General features: G+C 41.5%; 1 protein-coding gene across 1 annotated transcript in view; it reads right to left on the reverse strand.

Moving 5' to 3' along the window:
• Positions 1 to 16,727, reverse strand: part of LOC117154694 (homeobox protein unc-42) — a 19,913-nt gene extending 3,186 nt beyond the window's left edge. Inside the window, exons 1-5 of the mRNA XM_033329906.2 lie at positions 16,242 to 16,727; positions 12,085 to 12,212; positions 11,063 to 11,170; positions 1,539 to 1,721; positions 343 to 442 (exon numbers count right to left, since the gene is read on the reverse strand). Coding sequence (XP_033185797.1) covers positions 343 to 442; positions 1,539 to 1,721; positions 11,063 to 11,170; positions 12,085 to 12,212; positions 16,242 to 16,461 — 739 coding nt within the window. The 5' untranslated portion in view covers positions 16,462 to 16,727. The remainder of the gene's footprint in view (positions 1 to 342; positions 443 to 1,538; positions 1,722 to 11,062; positions 11,171 to 12,084; positions 12,213 to 16,241) is intronic.
• Between the last annotated feature and the right edge of the window lie 568 nt (positions 16,728 to 17,295).

Consider the following 17,295-nt stretch of genomic DNA (forward strand, 5'->3'; position numbering starts at 1 on the left):
TCAGCGTTTCCCTCTTTTATATTTCTGCAAATTCTACACTTTGTAATTGGACACGTAACAGCGATAAATCTATAGCATCGATGGTAATGTTACGACAGCAAATCAAATTTCGAATTAAACCAAATGCCGACAAATACATTTTCTGATTATACGAATTAATTCTACAACGATCACTGTTCGTATTTTGGGTGGAACGTGCAATGTTTGGATATAACGCCGGTTCGCTCAAGCTACGAAGCAAAATATTCCTAATTATAAATTAACTCGCGAGTTAATGAAATCGTAAATCGATTAACAGGCTATTATTCGAATAGTGCATAGTTGGAGATCACGTGAACTCACCCATCGCATCTTGTCTCATACCAGTAACTGCAGACATATTCGACGCTGAATGTGACATAGAAAACGGTTGTGTCATACTTGGATAGGACGTCGTACTCATCTACATGTAAACATAAATTCATATATAAATTAACTACTCGTTAGACAAGAAAAATACGACAGTATAATCTCGTCGTATCGTTTACAGGCGATTTATCGATTCCTCTTCGAAATAAATAAAATCAAACTTCGTTGTTCAAAAGATCGTAGTTTAAATCAACATACGGGACAAGAAATAGTGGAAACTTGTTATCGTGGAATGGTAGTTTGGATTAATATAGAGAAGAGGAATTACAGCTGGAAAGGATAACGGACGAAAAAAGATCGGAGCAAGTATCGGTAAATTTTATAGCGGTACGTCAAACATGACTTCGAAGATCGATTAAGAGGATCTCGAAGCTTTTTTATCGGCAAACCGATACGCTCGACGAATTATTGGCTTAATTAAACCGGTAGGCATTCGGTAATCCGTCCGACCCAACTAATCAGTCGAAATGCAATTTAGCTACATCGACCGATAGCGATGCGCCGGACGCACGCTCAGGTGCACTTCAATTTAATACCTCGGTTAAAATCATTAACGAGAAACGCATCGAATTCATTCGTAGGGATACGATACGTTGCTTGGTAGGCGTGACGCATCCATTGTCAGCGTTAACGATTTTCGTTTTTCTTTTTTTTTTTTTTTTTTTTTTGATATACGTAAATACGATAAAAATATAATGAATTATACGGCGACTGAAACGTGACGATGGATTTACACACCTTGAAACGTTACTCATATTTTATCACGTACGTATCGATACCTAATATCTCGGTTTTCGGCGTACGCGAACGTACGTACAAAACTATTTTGAGAAAATTGTCAACGGTAACGAAGGATTTCGATGGATGATCTGTACGAAGGGTGTCTCAGGTTCCTTTTCGCAAACCAATGTCAGCATAATAATTTTGTTCTAATCTCTTAACAGAGCGTCTGTGCTCTGTCGATCTTCGTGATTTCTTATTTTTAATCGTAGGACATTTTATGGCATTGTTTTGCGGAAAAAAGCCTGCAACACGTTGTACAAGATGTAAGAAGACAAAACCATGGATCGTTGCGAGAGATCTGAAAAGAAACTACGGGTAAAAGAATATTTTAGAGACGAATGACTTGCCTGAGGGTAGCGGTTTATTCCATTTATGCTATTGTGAGGATGAGGATACGGTTGATAACCTCTGCTGGCACCTGGATAAATATTCCTCATCATGGCACCTTGGCAAGCAGGAATCGGAGTCAGGGCCTTCTGAAGTTGCTTCTCTTGCTTCCGATACTTCGCTCTTCTATTTTGAAACCAGACCTACCGGTGCGAAGAAAGTGCGATAGAATTTAGGAAAATTCTCGGGAGACCCAAGTGAAACGTAAAGTATTGTAATAATAACGTTTTTCTGATATTCGCGAAAAGTGCAACGGCGAGAGGCGAACGAGCTCGTTAGACGAGCCGACTCGAACTTTCGAAAATATGTACGTTCGAACTCGCGTTCTCGAATCGAATCTACGAGAACGCGTTAATCAGACTGTAAACGAAGGGGCGGCGGGGACGGGGGGCATTTCTCTTCTCCATCGTCGGTCGCTGAGCTATTCCCGCTTTTCTCGGACTCTCCCCGAGGTAGAGTAGTTTATCTATCGCCATTTTGCATCGGGCAATTTCCATTGTTTCGCGGGATTAGTAAACCCATATTGGGGGTTGCCTGAACCGCCACCAGCGACTCCCCGGCATGCACACCGAATCCCCGAACCTCCAACCGCCACCCTCGAACCCTCTATCGCTCTCTCGACCCTCCATCACGCCTACAACTCCCTACCACCCCCTCCCCCTTCCACCCTATGGTCTCCTTCTTCGTTTCCCCTCTCTTCTCTTCTTCCGGGTTCTCGTGATTCCCTGCCAACCGACCCTTTTCCAAGCAACCCCCAGAAAGAGAAAAGCCTCTCCCCTGGTTGGGGTTGACTTGTTTCCACCCTCGTGGTGATGTTACCAGTGCCTCCTGATTGGCCAATGCCACGACTGTGACGTCACTCCAAGCTTCCTCATTGGCCAACATGTTTTATCGACATTTCTACTGTGCACCGTCTCTCCTCCTCTTCTCGCTGTCTCCCTCCTACACACTCGTATACACGCACGTAGACACACACACGTACACACGTACACACGTACACACGCACGCACACACACACAGGCATAGTCTCTCATTCTCGGTTTCTCTCTCGTTCTTGCACGCTATCGCACGGCGAAACGAGTGACACACGAGGGTGGCTCGATCAAGCCTGGTTTTCTCTACTTGTTCCGTATCTTTTTTCTTCCGTTATTTTTCTCTATTTCCTTCTGATTTGCCGCTCCCCGTATCGCGTCTCTTTTTGGTCCGTTTCTCTCTTCGCGTATTTCTTGTCTTTTTCTTTTTTTTCTCTCTCCCTCTCTCTCTCTCTCTCTTTCTCTTTTTCTCTTTCTCGATGGAAGTACGATACGTAGTTTTCGAAGCGTAGCTCGCGAAACATCCGCGCCGATGATGTTCCGGTGTCCGTAAGAGGTGGGTCAAAGGGGCTGCAGAAGATACGCGAGAACGTACGACGATAGAATGGAAGGGAAAGAATTGCCCGGTGAAAAACCGTTGGGCAATTTGAATATCGTGGATTTTGTATCGTTGTGGGTGTGAATCGAGAGTACTGTTCGTAGAGATGAGGAGGAAGGAAAATTATAGTTGTCAGAACGAGGGAATTTACGACGAATGGGAGCCGAACGAAAGAAGTCGAATACGATGGTCATTTAGCTGTGCGAGAGTTTACGGAGTCCAATTTTGACTCGAAGTACTTCATCGATCGTTAAACGAAACAAACAGCATCGTGCTACGAAAATTACGCTGAAACGCGAGCCTGATATATTTTTATGTATATTTTTCCATACTGCGTTGATTGCATTTTTACGTGTACAAAATAAGAAATGAAACACGACTGTTCGAAACGAGACGTCGGACGTAGCGATGGAAAAATTAAACCGAGAGACCGTCGCTGCTCCAGTATCGACATCTTTTTCTTTCTCCTCCTATTATTAAAAAGACAGTCGACGAATTATTCGTAAAATGTCATTACCATCGTGCATTGGATCGATATAAATTCTTTTGTGAATTAAATCTGGAACACGATGTATCGGCTGTTAGGCAAAGAGATTGTATCGATAATTTCAAAAAGGGACGCGCCTGTATACGTACGTGTATATCTGGCTATACCTACATCATTTTAAACTGCACATACGGAAATCACGGAACAAGCGAAGCACCACGCATAACCAATTGCGACCCGCATTTGAATTCATGGCACATGAGCCGATTTGCACTTGCACAAAAGATACTTGCATCCCAAATAATTTGAATTTACGTGTCACCCTGAGTCATTAGTTTCGCATCGAAGTTGTCGTAGTTGTCGACGCAAGGAAGAGAAACTTTCGTTAAAAATAATAATGCCGTAACAAAGAATAATTTTACTTTGCGTTCCATCTATAACGATGTACACGATTTTGACCAACTACGATCGTGTACTATTCAAATAATAGTCTGCCGGTCGATGATGCGACTTTATCGATCGCAGAGTTGGTTTATCGTAGTTTTAAATATCTCGTTTCGGCTTATACATTTATACGCACGAAATATATACGAATTTCCAGAATAACAAATTTGACTTTCTTGTTACTGCGAGTCTTCTATCGGTTTCGTGTTCTATCAATCTTTAATAGGACTTTGCGCGATGTACGTTTATACATTCGTAGACGATACGCATATGTATATTTCCAAGCCATAAATGTTATATATCCTACGAGAAGATGAAACAAAGAATAGCATTTTTTTTTTTTTTTGGAAAATGCAGAATTTTACAGAATCCGTGCCGATAGTTTTATTCGTACTGTATACGTTTCTGATGCGATACCTTCTATCGAAATATTCTATCGAAACGTAGATTTTCGAAGCATTCTGTTCGAGAATACCGCGCGTCAAAAAGTACTGCGATTCGTTTATTCCTTTTTAAGGCCTTTATTTTTGATTATGGCGATGTACTACTCTATGATAGAGCTCCGATCTAAAAGTCAAAGTTCAAAGTATTCGAGTATGCATCGCTGCAAATTATATTACCCGGCAAATATAACGACATTTCACTTTTGCACACACACACACACACACACACACGCACGTTAATACGTGCTTGCGAATAGAACAGGCCTCGAATCCATAAAAATGGTGGCTCTAAACGTTATTAATACTGCAGGATGTATTTATCAAACGTATCGCCGAAAAGCGTTTGTGAATATCTTGAAAAAAAAAAAAAAAAGGAAACGATCGATAACGAAACCCGGTCGATCGTCCCCGTTGTTATTTCTCGCGTCATATTTGTAAAAATATTGGTTTGATCGAAAGGAAGAGGTAATTCGAAATGCTAAAAGCGCGAAACTGGATTATCTTACTCCTGCTTCTTTAATACCTTCGCAGGTATCTTTTAATCGAGTCTCTTACGTGATAAATTGTATCACGATCGAAATATCTACCGAATCAATCGTTTTCCAACGCTTTAATACAAGAAACAACGAATTGCATCGATCGATGCGTTCAAAATTATACGAAGTACGAATTATACGATTTAAACAAACGTATCACGAACTTTGTACAATCTCCACGTAAGCATCAACGAAAAATCTAATTACACCGGATTATGTATCCCCTGAAAACCATTCGACTTATCGCTGAAAGCTGATCCGCGAAAGGCATCGAATAAATCGGTTGAAAGAAAGGCAATTCGTGTATGTTTATCCATAGATAAATATACGGATGCGTTTAAGCGACTAGGTCTCGTAAACGCGGATCGCTCCTTTTATTTACAACTCCTCTGAAAGAGCTTTTTGCGAACATACTTGCGCGCGTCCCTTAAGGCGCGTACCCTACAAGAACTGGAAAGCTAAGAGTTGGTAATTCAATAACCGTGCTCTCCAATCCTCCCTTTCTCCGCCCAGCTATGTTCTGCCGTAGAGAAAGATAGCGCCAGAAGATGGGATAGCGAAAGTGCAGTTCTCTCTCCCTCAAGGGTAGAGAACAGCTCAAAATGTCTGCTACTTTGAGAACCACGACCAAGAAAACTATCCTTCTGTATACCTAAGAGAATACACTCCGTACTCTGATAGCTAACCCACGTATAGAGACAGAAAATGGATCCCGAGATAATGGATTACTCTCTGCAAGAAAATATACCTACTACTACTTTCTTCTTGCCTCATCGCCCACTTTTCTTCCCTCGTACCAGAACACGCGTACACCTACACTTTGTCGAACGAACGTTCGTCGATCGTAGGCTGCGTGTCTTCCATCTACCGATTTTTACATTTCTTCGTTGGATCATGTCGAAACTACGACGCGTCTCGATGAGTAGATCGCGGTTGTTTGCGATATATTTTTCTGCACGCTTCTGGACTAAAAAAGCGACGATAGAGATTTGTCTTATTCGTTAAATATTAGAACGAGAAGTTTACTTTGTTCTGTATATTTGTCGAGGTTGAGTTTTTTTTTTCAACAGGAACATTCGAAGCGTTTTTACAAATATAAAAGTATCTTAAAACGTGGGAGATGTAGAAATCATTGTTGGAGAGAGAAAGGGAGAATATTTCGCGAGCCGTGAAAGATTTGACAAGAAACCGTAAAGTAATAAATGTAAACGCGAGTTACATTCGGAGTGCAGCGATCTAAAAAAGTATATTCCGTCCGATGATAAAACGAGGAATGTACGTTGATAATTTTTTATTTCGCTCGTCAGTTTTTCTTATTTCCTCTCAGATAGGAAGTCAATTTTCTCGTAAAACGCCCACTAGGTAGGCTTCGATCGGAAGTCGAATCGAAGTAAAAAGGTCGAATGAAAACTTAGCTAACTTAATATTGGGTCTCGGATTCACCTTTCTTTTTCCTCGAGGTAATGGGATTTCTTGTGCGGTGATTCGAGAATTATTCTCTTACCACGATGCTATCCTTTTTCTTAACCGTTATCATTATACCGTATTACCATTATCAATAAAAAGACAGTTTCTTGGTAACGCGCGATTGGTCGACCAGGTATCGCATCTTAAAATCGCTCTCCTATGAAAAATAAGAGGATTAGTCGCGCGAAAGTGCATAAAATGCTCGTAACGCGTGTATAAAATATCTAAAATAAGGTGTACTCGTCGTAACGTATAACGCGTGACAGAAATCTCGGCGCATCCCTTTTAATTATTTCCACGATAACGCGCATTTCCATAAATATCCCTAGTCTACTTATATAAACATAAATACGCGAATTCATCGTCCAAAGTAGATACCACGTATAAAAGGTCCAGCTGATTTTCTTTCGCCAGTATGAAAATTTCGATTAAATTGCAATCAGCTTTCTACGTTCTCGCGTGTTTCGCCTCGTTCCTCGTTAGGCAAAATTCTGCCGTTAGCATTTGGACAGAATAGCGAAGACGTGGAGAGTATCCATCGCGAAACAGCGGTTGAAAAGACAAGAGAAGAGAAGAGAAGAGAAGAGAAGAGGAGGGAAGAAAAGAGAAAAGAAGAGAAGAGAAAGATAGGGAGCCGAGCCATAGGGGGTTTGGTACCCTTCGTACGGTTTCCCTCTACTTTTCCTCATCTTCTTACTCCTCGTCTCGCAACGAAGGAAGAACCTCGGCAAGGCCGAGACGTTTCAGATCTATCTAGGGTGGAGAAAATTCAATTTAAAATGGCGGCTCAGATATAATGGCAGCCTCCGGTACAGCGCCACCCAACCACCCTTCCTTCCCAACTCATCTCAACTTTGCCACCGCCGTTCCCTACCTATTTCTCTTTCATCCAAGAGCACCCTGTTCGCGTGTCGCCATCTTCCAAAATACAAAATGCCGTAGCTACCACGGCAGCCTTCAAAGAATTCCGTAGCATCGAATATTTCAATGAAATAGAAACGCGCGTTCCCTGATAATTTTCAACTTCTTTTCCCAATTGTTTAACGAAGCGCGCAACCTTCTCCTTTTTCAATGGTTTAACAGCACGGTAGAACAAAGGCTCGTTCGAATTAATTCGACCAACCTGAAACTCGTTTATTTGTTTCATTGTTATTCGTTTGGCTGGAGATATTCTTCCTACGTTTTTACCGTCCCTTCTCGATCGAGCCACAGGACGACGAGTAATTTCGGACATGTCTTCGGAGTGTTCGAAACCGATGGTCTAATCGGTTCTAATGTACGCTCGAACGGTATTCGCAGCAATTTAAAATATCGTAGACGCTATAGACGAGAAATTCGTCGCTAGATATACGTACAGAACGTAACGTGTACTTTCATTCGACTGTGAAATTCGATTAGCGAACTTTTAATCCAAGTTGAAACTCCACTGTAAAGTTGTAATTTCTACCATTTAACTTTATGCTCTTATTTTCCTTAATCCCGAAAGAAATAGCGTATAACGGTTTATCGTGTTCTATCTGTTCCTAAAAATACCCGCGTATAATATTCGCGAAGGAACGATCGATGAATCGTGAATGTTATCTATAAATTTGCAGTAACGCGTTTAAACGGAAAAGAGGATTAAATTTAGGAGCAACCTTGTCGGTCGTTTTCGCTGAAAATATCAGATAGAAACGATAACGTACAGAGCACGATAGGTAGACTGTGTGGACGTTTATACTAATTCCTACGTTCACGAACACGAACGCGATTAACGAATCAAACAGAGACTTTAACTTTTCTGTTTTTAACGCCATTCGATATCTGAAGAAGAAAAGAAAACAAAACAAAAAAGATAAAAAAGATGATACTTGGTATAACGCAGTTAAAAAAACGAGGATAATCCGTCGAATCCGAAAGCATCGACGATTTGCTCATCGTGTTTTTCCATCCGTCGTCCCTATTTACGATCTTTTCGACGTTAACCGTCGCGAAGGGACGCTGGAAAAGCTGCGAGCGATTGAAAAAAACATCGAACGAAGAAATTAGTGGAAACGGTCGGTGCATCGACGTTTCAAAAGTTAATGACTAGAAACGTCGTTTGAAGACCGGCTTGGATACTTTTACATTTGAGGCCGGCAAATGAACGCGTTCGAAAGTCTCCGCCGCATCGGTGAAGCCACTTCCTGCCTGGTGGACACTTTGTGCATGGATTATAACCAACGAGTAAAAGCAAAGCAAACCGCGTTTTACTTGGCATCGCAGTTTAACAGGGTTAAGTCACCGCGGTTCCTGGGCTTTTAACTCAAACAACACCGTCCTGCATTATATATCAAAAGAGCGAAACGCACTGGCGACTGTTTTAATATGTACCGCTCCAGGATTCGGAGGGGCCAGCGGCGGCTCTGCACCAGCTAACGCGAATCCTTTGCCCAGATACAGTCGCCAGAGTCCTCTCCATCCTGTCCATTCTTTAACGTTGTCAAAAACCGCACTACTATCCTCGAATCTGTCGCGTTTCATCTTCCAGCTAACGCGTTCGCTCGTATCGAATGTTTACCCTTCCTTATTTCGCAACTTGTCGATTAAACGTAGATCGTTAGCGTTCCTCGATTAAGCGATTAAGTACGTTCGCGTGGATACGTCGGCTGATATTTTATATATCCACTATTTCCATACAGTCGATATATTTGTTCTTTTTTGGTGAAATCTTATAATAGTTTTGTTCCAGTGAAAAGTTCGTGTACGATGGCATTTCGAGAGAACTAGAAAGAAGAACGTATATGTAGAGAGATGTGGTTTAGAGTATCGTTGGCAGAAAGAATCGGAGATAACAGTTTCATTTACCAGCGCGACAATGCTTCGCACGAAACAGTGGGTGAATCAAAAAGATTTTAACATGGCCAGCTTGTTCCCCGGATTCGAATCCCATAGAAAATCTTCGGGGAAAATTTGGGAGAAAAGTTGTTGTATCAATAGCGGCCGATATAATCGCATTAGTGAATTATCAAAGGTGGTAAACGAACCGTAGACGTCTATCGGTAAAGAAACGTTAGAAAATCCGATTTTGTCAACACCGAGTTGCATTTTTGATGTAATTTGAAAAAAATGGCAATTGTACGAACTATTAATATGGATACAGCGAAGAAATTATCGTCGGTTTTTATTTTATTTATCGAAAAAGCGCGTGGCTCTATAGAAATCTCGCATTTTTCTTTTCTGTTCAATTATATTTCTACGTGTTTTTTAAATCAATGTTACTCCTATCGCTACGATCCATGTACATGTACGTTTCTTTCCTGGTTACCCCAAAATGGTTACGAAGCTCGTTAGAACGAAATAATTATACAATTTTACCAAAAAGTGGCTTTATGGAAATTTCGGTCACTGCATTACGAAATACAGTGTCACGCGAAAGCACGGTGCTCCGAATAACTCAACTATAAACTGAAACATATTTTCTGCGTTACTTTCTCGATATTTTCAAGAAATCGTTGATCATACTTGAATATGTTGACTGCGATACGAGAGCTGGGGAATAGTCGCGGTACAAACAGTCAATGAATGATTCTAAAACAAAGAGGGCGAAGAAATAAGAAAAGGATTTGGTATAACGTTTTTTCACCCTAGGCTGTGTTTTCGAAAAAATCGACTTTGAAGATTTCACAAAGTATACTTCGATCTGGCTAATTTCGAGCAGTTTGAACTAACTAACGTTTGAAAACAAGTAAAAAATGTGGAATACAATTTTTCCATACGATGCTTCGCTTTCGAGAAAAATAAATTTGAAGCTGTATTATGCGCTAAATATTTCGAAATTTCGTTGACATCGCATCAGTCTCCGATCCTTTTTTTCTCTATCCATTTAGTATTCGGAATAGAGGTGCTTGCTCCGTGTTATCTCTAAGATAAAAATATCAAAACACTGGAAAAGTTGGTCGTTTCGAGTCGTCTTTTTCTCATCTTCGTTTCGAACAAAATTTACCCTAGTCTGGAATAAGCAACGAACCTAACTTTCGTCGATATCGATAATCCCGTATCTGCTATTTCCCTATTTTACAGTGGATATCAGAAAGTTTGTCCGAAACGCCTCCGTTTCCACTGATTGACTCTGCAACCCCCCGAAAGACTCGAGGGTATCTTGGATCGACATTTGCGCGCGTAATTTCATTTTGCCACCCTACATGCGTCTTTGATTCGATTATTGCGTGACTCATGGCCAAAAAGATGGACGCACAGAAAATATATATACGAATATATGTAACGTTTCGCGAGAAACAGCACGTCGAATTTGTTCGAAGACCATCGGAAGCTAAATGGGGAGAAAATTTCGTGGGATACATCGTCGAATTTTATTATCGAGGAACAAAATTTCGTAAACAAAGAAACGTGCGTCGCTAGAAGATGCAATTCGCTTGATTAACCTTCGAGTTTCCAATTTTTTTTTCTTTTTTTTCTTTTGTTAATTTTTATCGATAAAATAAATTCTCGAAATGGCAATTGTAGGCGTTCGTGGGAATTAGCTGTGAAAATGATTTTACACTAGTAGCTCATTGGTTTTTACAAAAACGCTACGAAATATTCGAGTCGATTTCACAAGGCTGATCTTCTTCCAATTTCAGATCAATCGTTCGAAAAATTCGATGCTTAGGAGAAAGTGAATCGAGCAGTTTCTTATGTTTTCTGTTTCTTCTTCGTTACAAAGCTACGATACTCACCTGAATTCTAGCCTCGTTCAATTTCGTGGACCTCGCCAATTCCTCTCTGCAGTATATGTCTGGATAATGAGATTTTGCGAATGCCGATTCCAATTCTGCCAGCTGCTCCTGCGAAACAATTGGAAGGCCGTAGTGAAGCCGATCTGAACTACCGGCAGGAAATTTGAACGCTACACGAAAGATCTCGGGGATCGAGGTAATCGAAATTTCGTTATCGAAATATGTGTAACGAGTTTATCCGTAAATAATCCAGCTACCGAGAATCGTAACAATGGGTGCAGACAGTCGCGAAAAACGATGCAACGAACGAATCGATTCTTTTCAATTAGGGGAAACCTTAAGTAGAAAATCGTATCAGGCCTGGGCATTGTTTCGAGAAAATATTTCGAAAATGATTACGTGTTTAAACGATATGTCATCCGATTTGGCTCGGATCTGAACTAAAATTTTGTCAAATTTATTTTAATATTACTGCTAAATCTATTATCACGATCAAAATCACATAACAAACAAACATAGTAGTAAATAGGGAATAATTTATTTCGTAATGTGACAAATAAATTATTTAATTTCAAACGAATTAATTAGATTTTCCGTGTGTAAAATATCGCGTGTAATACTAACGCCGCTTTAAAAATTAATTATTTTTCAAACGACTTTAACAAATAATTTTTAAATATGTAATATTATTTGAAAATATCTCCGATTTTATTTTAGATGTTACTTTAAAATAATCATGCGTCTGTCTATTCGGGTATTTCGAACAACCGACTGAACGATCATTGAAATGATACGTGGCATGATACTGGAAATTACTTTGATTAAAAAGTATATCGATATGTTGAAGAAACTGCGCACAGGTAAATATCTTAGTTGAGGAAACGGCGCTTCGTACGCACGCGATAGCCAACGGTAATTAATTAGGAACTTTTGTACGTGAGAAAAGATTGGAAGCTTCGAAAATTCATACGTTTTTCTCTTATGCGCGTGGACGTCAAGTTAATGCAAAGTTAAGAGCAAACCTGCGTAAAAGTGGTCCTGTGCCGTCGTCGAGCGGGTGTTGGACAACTGGCGGTGGTAGGTGTATGGCCGATGTGAGGACTCGAAGCACAAGGGTCGGGTTTTAACTTTTTAAAAGCTCCTTCCGCGCCTGAAATTGGAAAAATCAATTAAATTAGTTTTCATTTAGTCGACCTATCGAAATTCATTTCCGAAAATTGAACCGTTCGAAGACAAAGACTTGCTCCAACAACGGAACGATAGTCCCATAAATCCCAGTTAATAAAAATACCAGTTTTGTTATTGCATCTTAGCTCTCGTAAAAATCAACTTTATCGTGTCGTAATATTTCGTTGCGTAGCTGTCGTGACGATAGACAACGAAATAAAACCTTTTTATTCCCAACTTTCTGCCAAATTATATCCCGTGAAAAAGGAGAAAACTATCGGAATATTTTCGATAATGTACGTCGTAACCATCGATGGCTAAGGAACCGGGTGCGAATCGAGAGAACGATTGACACGAGGTTACAGTCTCGATGTAGAAGTCTGCGTTCGTCTTGGTTGTTTCACGGTATCGGCTTTATGAACGAACATACGAACGTACGGTCGGGGTAACGGTGGCGAGCGAAGTCCCTCGCACTATGCTAACTTGGTTAGGGCGTTAATGACCTAATCATGTTACATGCTGATTCAATGTTCAAGGATGAATGCTGTCCACTTTACATACCTTGCCCCGTTACCCGGTGAACAGTGAAACTCGGTCAAGTTCAGCCAGAAGACGAGGCAAATCTGCGCGTTATGATCCGTTTCTTAGCGAAACCACTAACACGATGGCAACGCCTATTTCATATACTTATTTGTTGTAAATTGACAGAGAATACTTGGTACGGATTTTCATCGTTGTACGTTTCGCGAAACTTTACGATTGGTACAACGATACTGGTTAGAAAGGCTCGGCGATCGAGGTAAGAAGAAAGAAAAGCCGAGAGTTGAAACGACGACCTTCGGCGATTATGGAAGAACGCGTAACGATGACTCGTTTATGGCAACAACAGGTGTCGCGATTACATCAATTTTATTGCCATTAACGATGCCAACCGTGGCAACAAATTTTCGATCGAGTTCGACAGAAGCAGTAGACCAAGCAAAGATACTAAAGTTCTCGTGTGTGCGAGATGTAAGATGTTACAGCATAAATGTAAAAAATGTATAATATGTCGAAAGAAGTTGTTGAAATAACAACAAATAACGAAACATGCTCGATATCGATTTGAAATTTCTTTGGACGTCGCGTCTTGAATATAAAGCGAAAAATATGATCGAAAACCTCACGTTTACGTTCTTATATTCACTTTTTCTTCCAAGGAAATAATTTAATTCGTTTATTGTTGAAAATCAAACTCTCGTTTATTTTCCATTTTCTAAAGTAAATGGCTACCTTAATCGCGGATCAAAGTAATTGGAAAAGGAAGAACCATCGTAGTTACGGTAGCTCTACGACTATTATCCGCCCTGAATACTATATTCGAAATAATTACCAGCGATTTTAACAAGGCGAACGAGGTGACAAATGACACGATCTATGGGATTATTAACAAGGCAGATCCCTGCAGCTTTCGCAGCTGTCTTCCATCGGCATCTGCCACCAAGTTCCAGTTAACGCGAAAAGCTATGCCGTCGCTGGCAACTTTTTCGATCGATTCTCCCTCCAATTACAAATCTCTGTCCCTCGATGCTACGGAATTTTTACAACTCTCGGATTTCATTTTTACGAACGTATTAACGAATGTGACGAAACGAAATATACGAAACGAATTTCAACGTATCTCAAAAAAAACGAGAAAAACGTTAGTTACGACGTTTCAACTGAAAGGGAGAATTTATGTGTTTTAACACGTTCCGATACTTATACAACGATCGCGTTAAATGCGTTTGCTATATAAAATGTCTAGTAAATAGCAGAGAAATTCTATCGTCCGTATGGGAAGCTGACTTTCGGTAAGTTCGTTCAGGTAGTAATATTAAATCGTCTTTTTTGAAAACAGAAACGGAAACCGTCGTTTGTAGTAGAGAAATTTCGCGGGTTCGCGTATTAAAAGGGGCTAGGGAATCGCGCGAAAGACCATCGCTTGAGTACTTTTAATGCCGCGGAGGACGCAGAGGGTTAACGACATTAATTTTTCCCTCCCCGTTTCTCTCTCTTTCTCCGCTTCCCTTCTTCCATCTTTCTTTTTCCTCCCTTCTTTCGCTTAGCTGAACGTTGCAGAGTTTTCATTTGCATTAGAATACTACGGCGGTTTCATCTCGTTCCTGAAAAGTCTGACCTTCAAGGGAAAAAACAAAACGCTGGACGTTCTCCACTTAAATTGGACCCATCGCGCGAAAGTCATTACCGAATAATAAGATCCGCAGAAACGTAATAAAATTTTACCGTGCGACCTGTTGAACCTCCTATCTTATTTGTAATATTTACAGACGCATCCGATCGCACGCACGGTTCGTTGGAGAATTCTACGTTCCACGAACATCATCCAAAATGTGATGCCAGTTTCCAAGCAACAACGATGCGAATGCATCTTGAAAAGTTCTCTTTATTTGTGACTTTGGTATATATGCCAAGTTATTTTTCAATTTTTGTATACCTTCGTCATAGACCTCCGCCGTCACAGTTCACGCAACCATCGCCCTGCGCAATCCTCTGAATCGTCGTTTCTTCTGAAGCGTCATAAAGGCAAAAACTTTTCAAGTTTTGCAAGAAAGATGGTAATCTGGCTCGTTGGACGCGTCTATCGTTTGCGATAAAGTCGCAAACACGTCCTCGCGTTCCATCGTAACGAGAGACGGACGACACCAACGCTTACGATCGCATACAGTTTCTCTACCCTTATTGAATTCCCGCACCCATCGTCTTACCAATGATTCATCCATAACTTTATTACCGTAAACTGGCGTAATTCGGTGGCGAATTCCAATTTGAAAGAATGTCTTCGGCATTCGAAAAGCGTAAGAGCGTCATCGGTGGGATTTTCAATTCGCGTCGGCGTTTTAAACGCGCGACGATACTGATTATTTAAACGGAAAATTTGTCATGACTCGCGTCGATGTACGAACGAATTCCATACGTAGAACGGTCGTATTTTCATAGTATGAAAATTTTCGCTTTCCGCAGAATCGTCATTCGAGTCTAATTGATTTGATCTTCGGAGTCCTCGGAAAGAGATCGGTTGCAAATTATGCACGTTGCATGTGTGTTTTAACTATCCGTTAAAAACGAAACTAGAGACGACCAGTTTGTCGCAAAATCTTCTACTCCGCGATGGAAAAACGTTAAACTCGTTAATGATAGCCAACAGCTGGACTACATTGAATTCTGGCACTAAGTACAAGTTACTGTCAATATATAGCAAGAGGGAGGAAGACAGAGTTCTGTTCAGCATTTCGCTTCGATGACAAGACTCGACACGCGTCTACATCCAACGATTCGAGTGAACCCCATTAGCACACCCTTGGTGCTAAGCTCTCTGAAACCCCACGAGCACATAATAATAGCCTATAGAACAGGTACCACCATATGGTCTAGTCCTGCACCCCATTGTCAACACTATAACCGATCTTATCGTCGACGTACGTGTGTACTCGAGGCTCAACAAGCGGAAAATTCATCTATATCGAGATGACACGTTGCCCATTTTTACCTCCAAATCATCCTCAACGTTTGTATCTCTTTCGTTCGTGATTAGAGGAAACAGACTAACGCGCGATCGTTCTAAGATAACGTCAAACCAAATAGGATCCTGGTATACGCTATCGTTTGTATAAGTATCCGGATACTTTAGCCGATTTGTAGTAACAGCAAATGGATGCTGGTAAGATACATAAATTGGTAAGAAACTAGTGGCTAAATATTTATCATCCTCCTATAGAAGATTAAACATTTATCCTCGTTGCGTATAAAATTCATCGATGTATCTATCGTTTTCCATAGAAATTTTTATTAAACCCTCTTCTCCTAACATAAGCAAGTGCGCGAATACTTAGCGTTTTCTAAGCATCGGTGTGTATCGCCTGGAAGATCGTTCTCCAAATATTTTACTTAAACGTCCGAGTCGGTCGTGAAACGAGTGGGCGACTCGAAACGTACAGAATTGAAAGACGAATGAATTCAGAGCGATACTCACCAACGGAAGAAGTAGCCCCGACGCTGCTCCTTCCAGGCGTCGCGGCTGGTGTCGGCGGGCTTGCTTCGAGACCCTGGTGAACCCCGTAAAGGCTGAAATCTTGCTCGTTCGAGCTCGTGCTGCTACACTTTCTCTTCTCTTGATTGTGATTCAAGTGGAAGCTCTCGTTCTCGACGAGTCCAACGCCGAGCAAACCGAGATTCGGCCTCAGTTCGTCCATCAGCTTGTTTTGACCGCAGTTCGCAGCTGCCGCCGCGGAAAAGTTCAACTGCCTGCTAAAGATCGCAGGGAAGATGTTGAACTGCTGATGATCGAGGCTGAGGGCGGTCGTCGGGAGCGATGAACCGCCACCGCCGCCGCCGCCGACGGAGGTGCCCCCGACGGAACCGACGCCGCCTGCACCGGGACCCCCGGTACCTCCAGACAGGTCGTTAGCCAGGGTGATGCCGGGTTGACCTTGTTGAGGTCTCTCGTACCAAGTGCTCCTGTTGTTCTTTCACAACCTACCAAGACATTCTCTGTCGTTCCCCTTCTAGAGGCGGAACCACGATCGATTTTTTCCGATCTTTCGCACTCTTCTCTTCTCTGTTTCCACGAAATTCGAAATTTGTCCAATTCCTCGATCCCTTCCAGGGGTCGATCCTGTTATCTAAATGTCCTAGCACAGGCTCGTCGTGCGCGTATCTTACTCGTCGACTCCTTCGACGGACGTGTCTCGCTTTCTAAGTCTCTTAACGCAGATTGGTCATGATTTCGGATACCAGATCCTCCGATTCTTTGCGGTGACGAATCCTGCGCTAAGGGAATTAGGAAATTCTCACGACAGACCTGCCGCGTGTAAATTTTACGTTCTTGGATATATCCGACGAGGAAGGTTTGTCTTTGCGGCTTTCGAGTCGATTACGTGCTTCGAAGCTTCTCGCTTGGACGCGCTGAGAGATCCGTCTTTTAGACTTTACTCGATCCTTTCCGGAGCGATCGTTCGTCGTTGCTTTTCGTTCAGACGTCTATCGTTACGTCTCTGAGCGATACGATTTTATATGTGGATGTTCGA

The sequence above is a fragment of the Bombus vancouverensis genome, chromosome 11 (assembly GCF_051014615.1).
Source record: "Bombus vancouverensis nearcticus chromosome 11, iyBomVanc1_principal, whole genome shotgun sequence".
NCBI classification, from domain to species: Eukaryota; Metazoa; Arthropoda; class Insecta; order Hymenoptera; family Apidae; genus Bombus; species Bombus vancouverensis.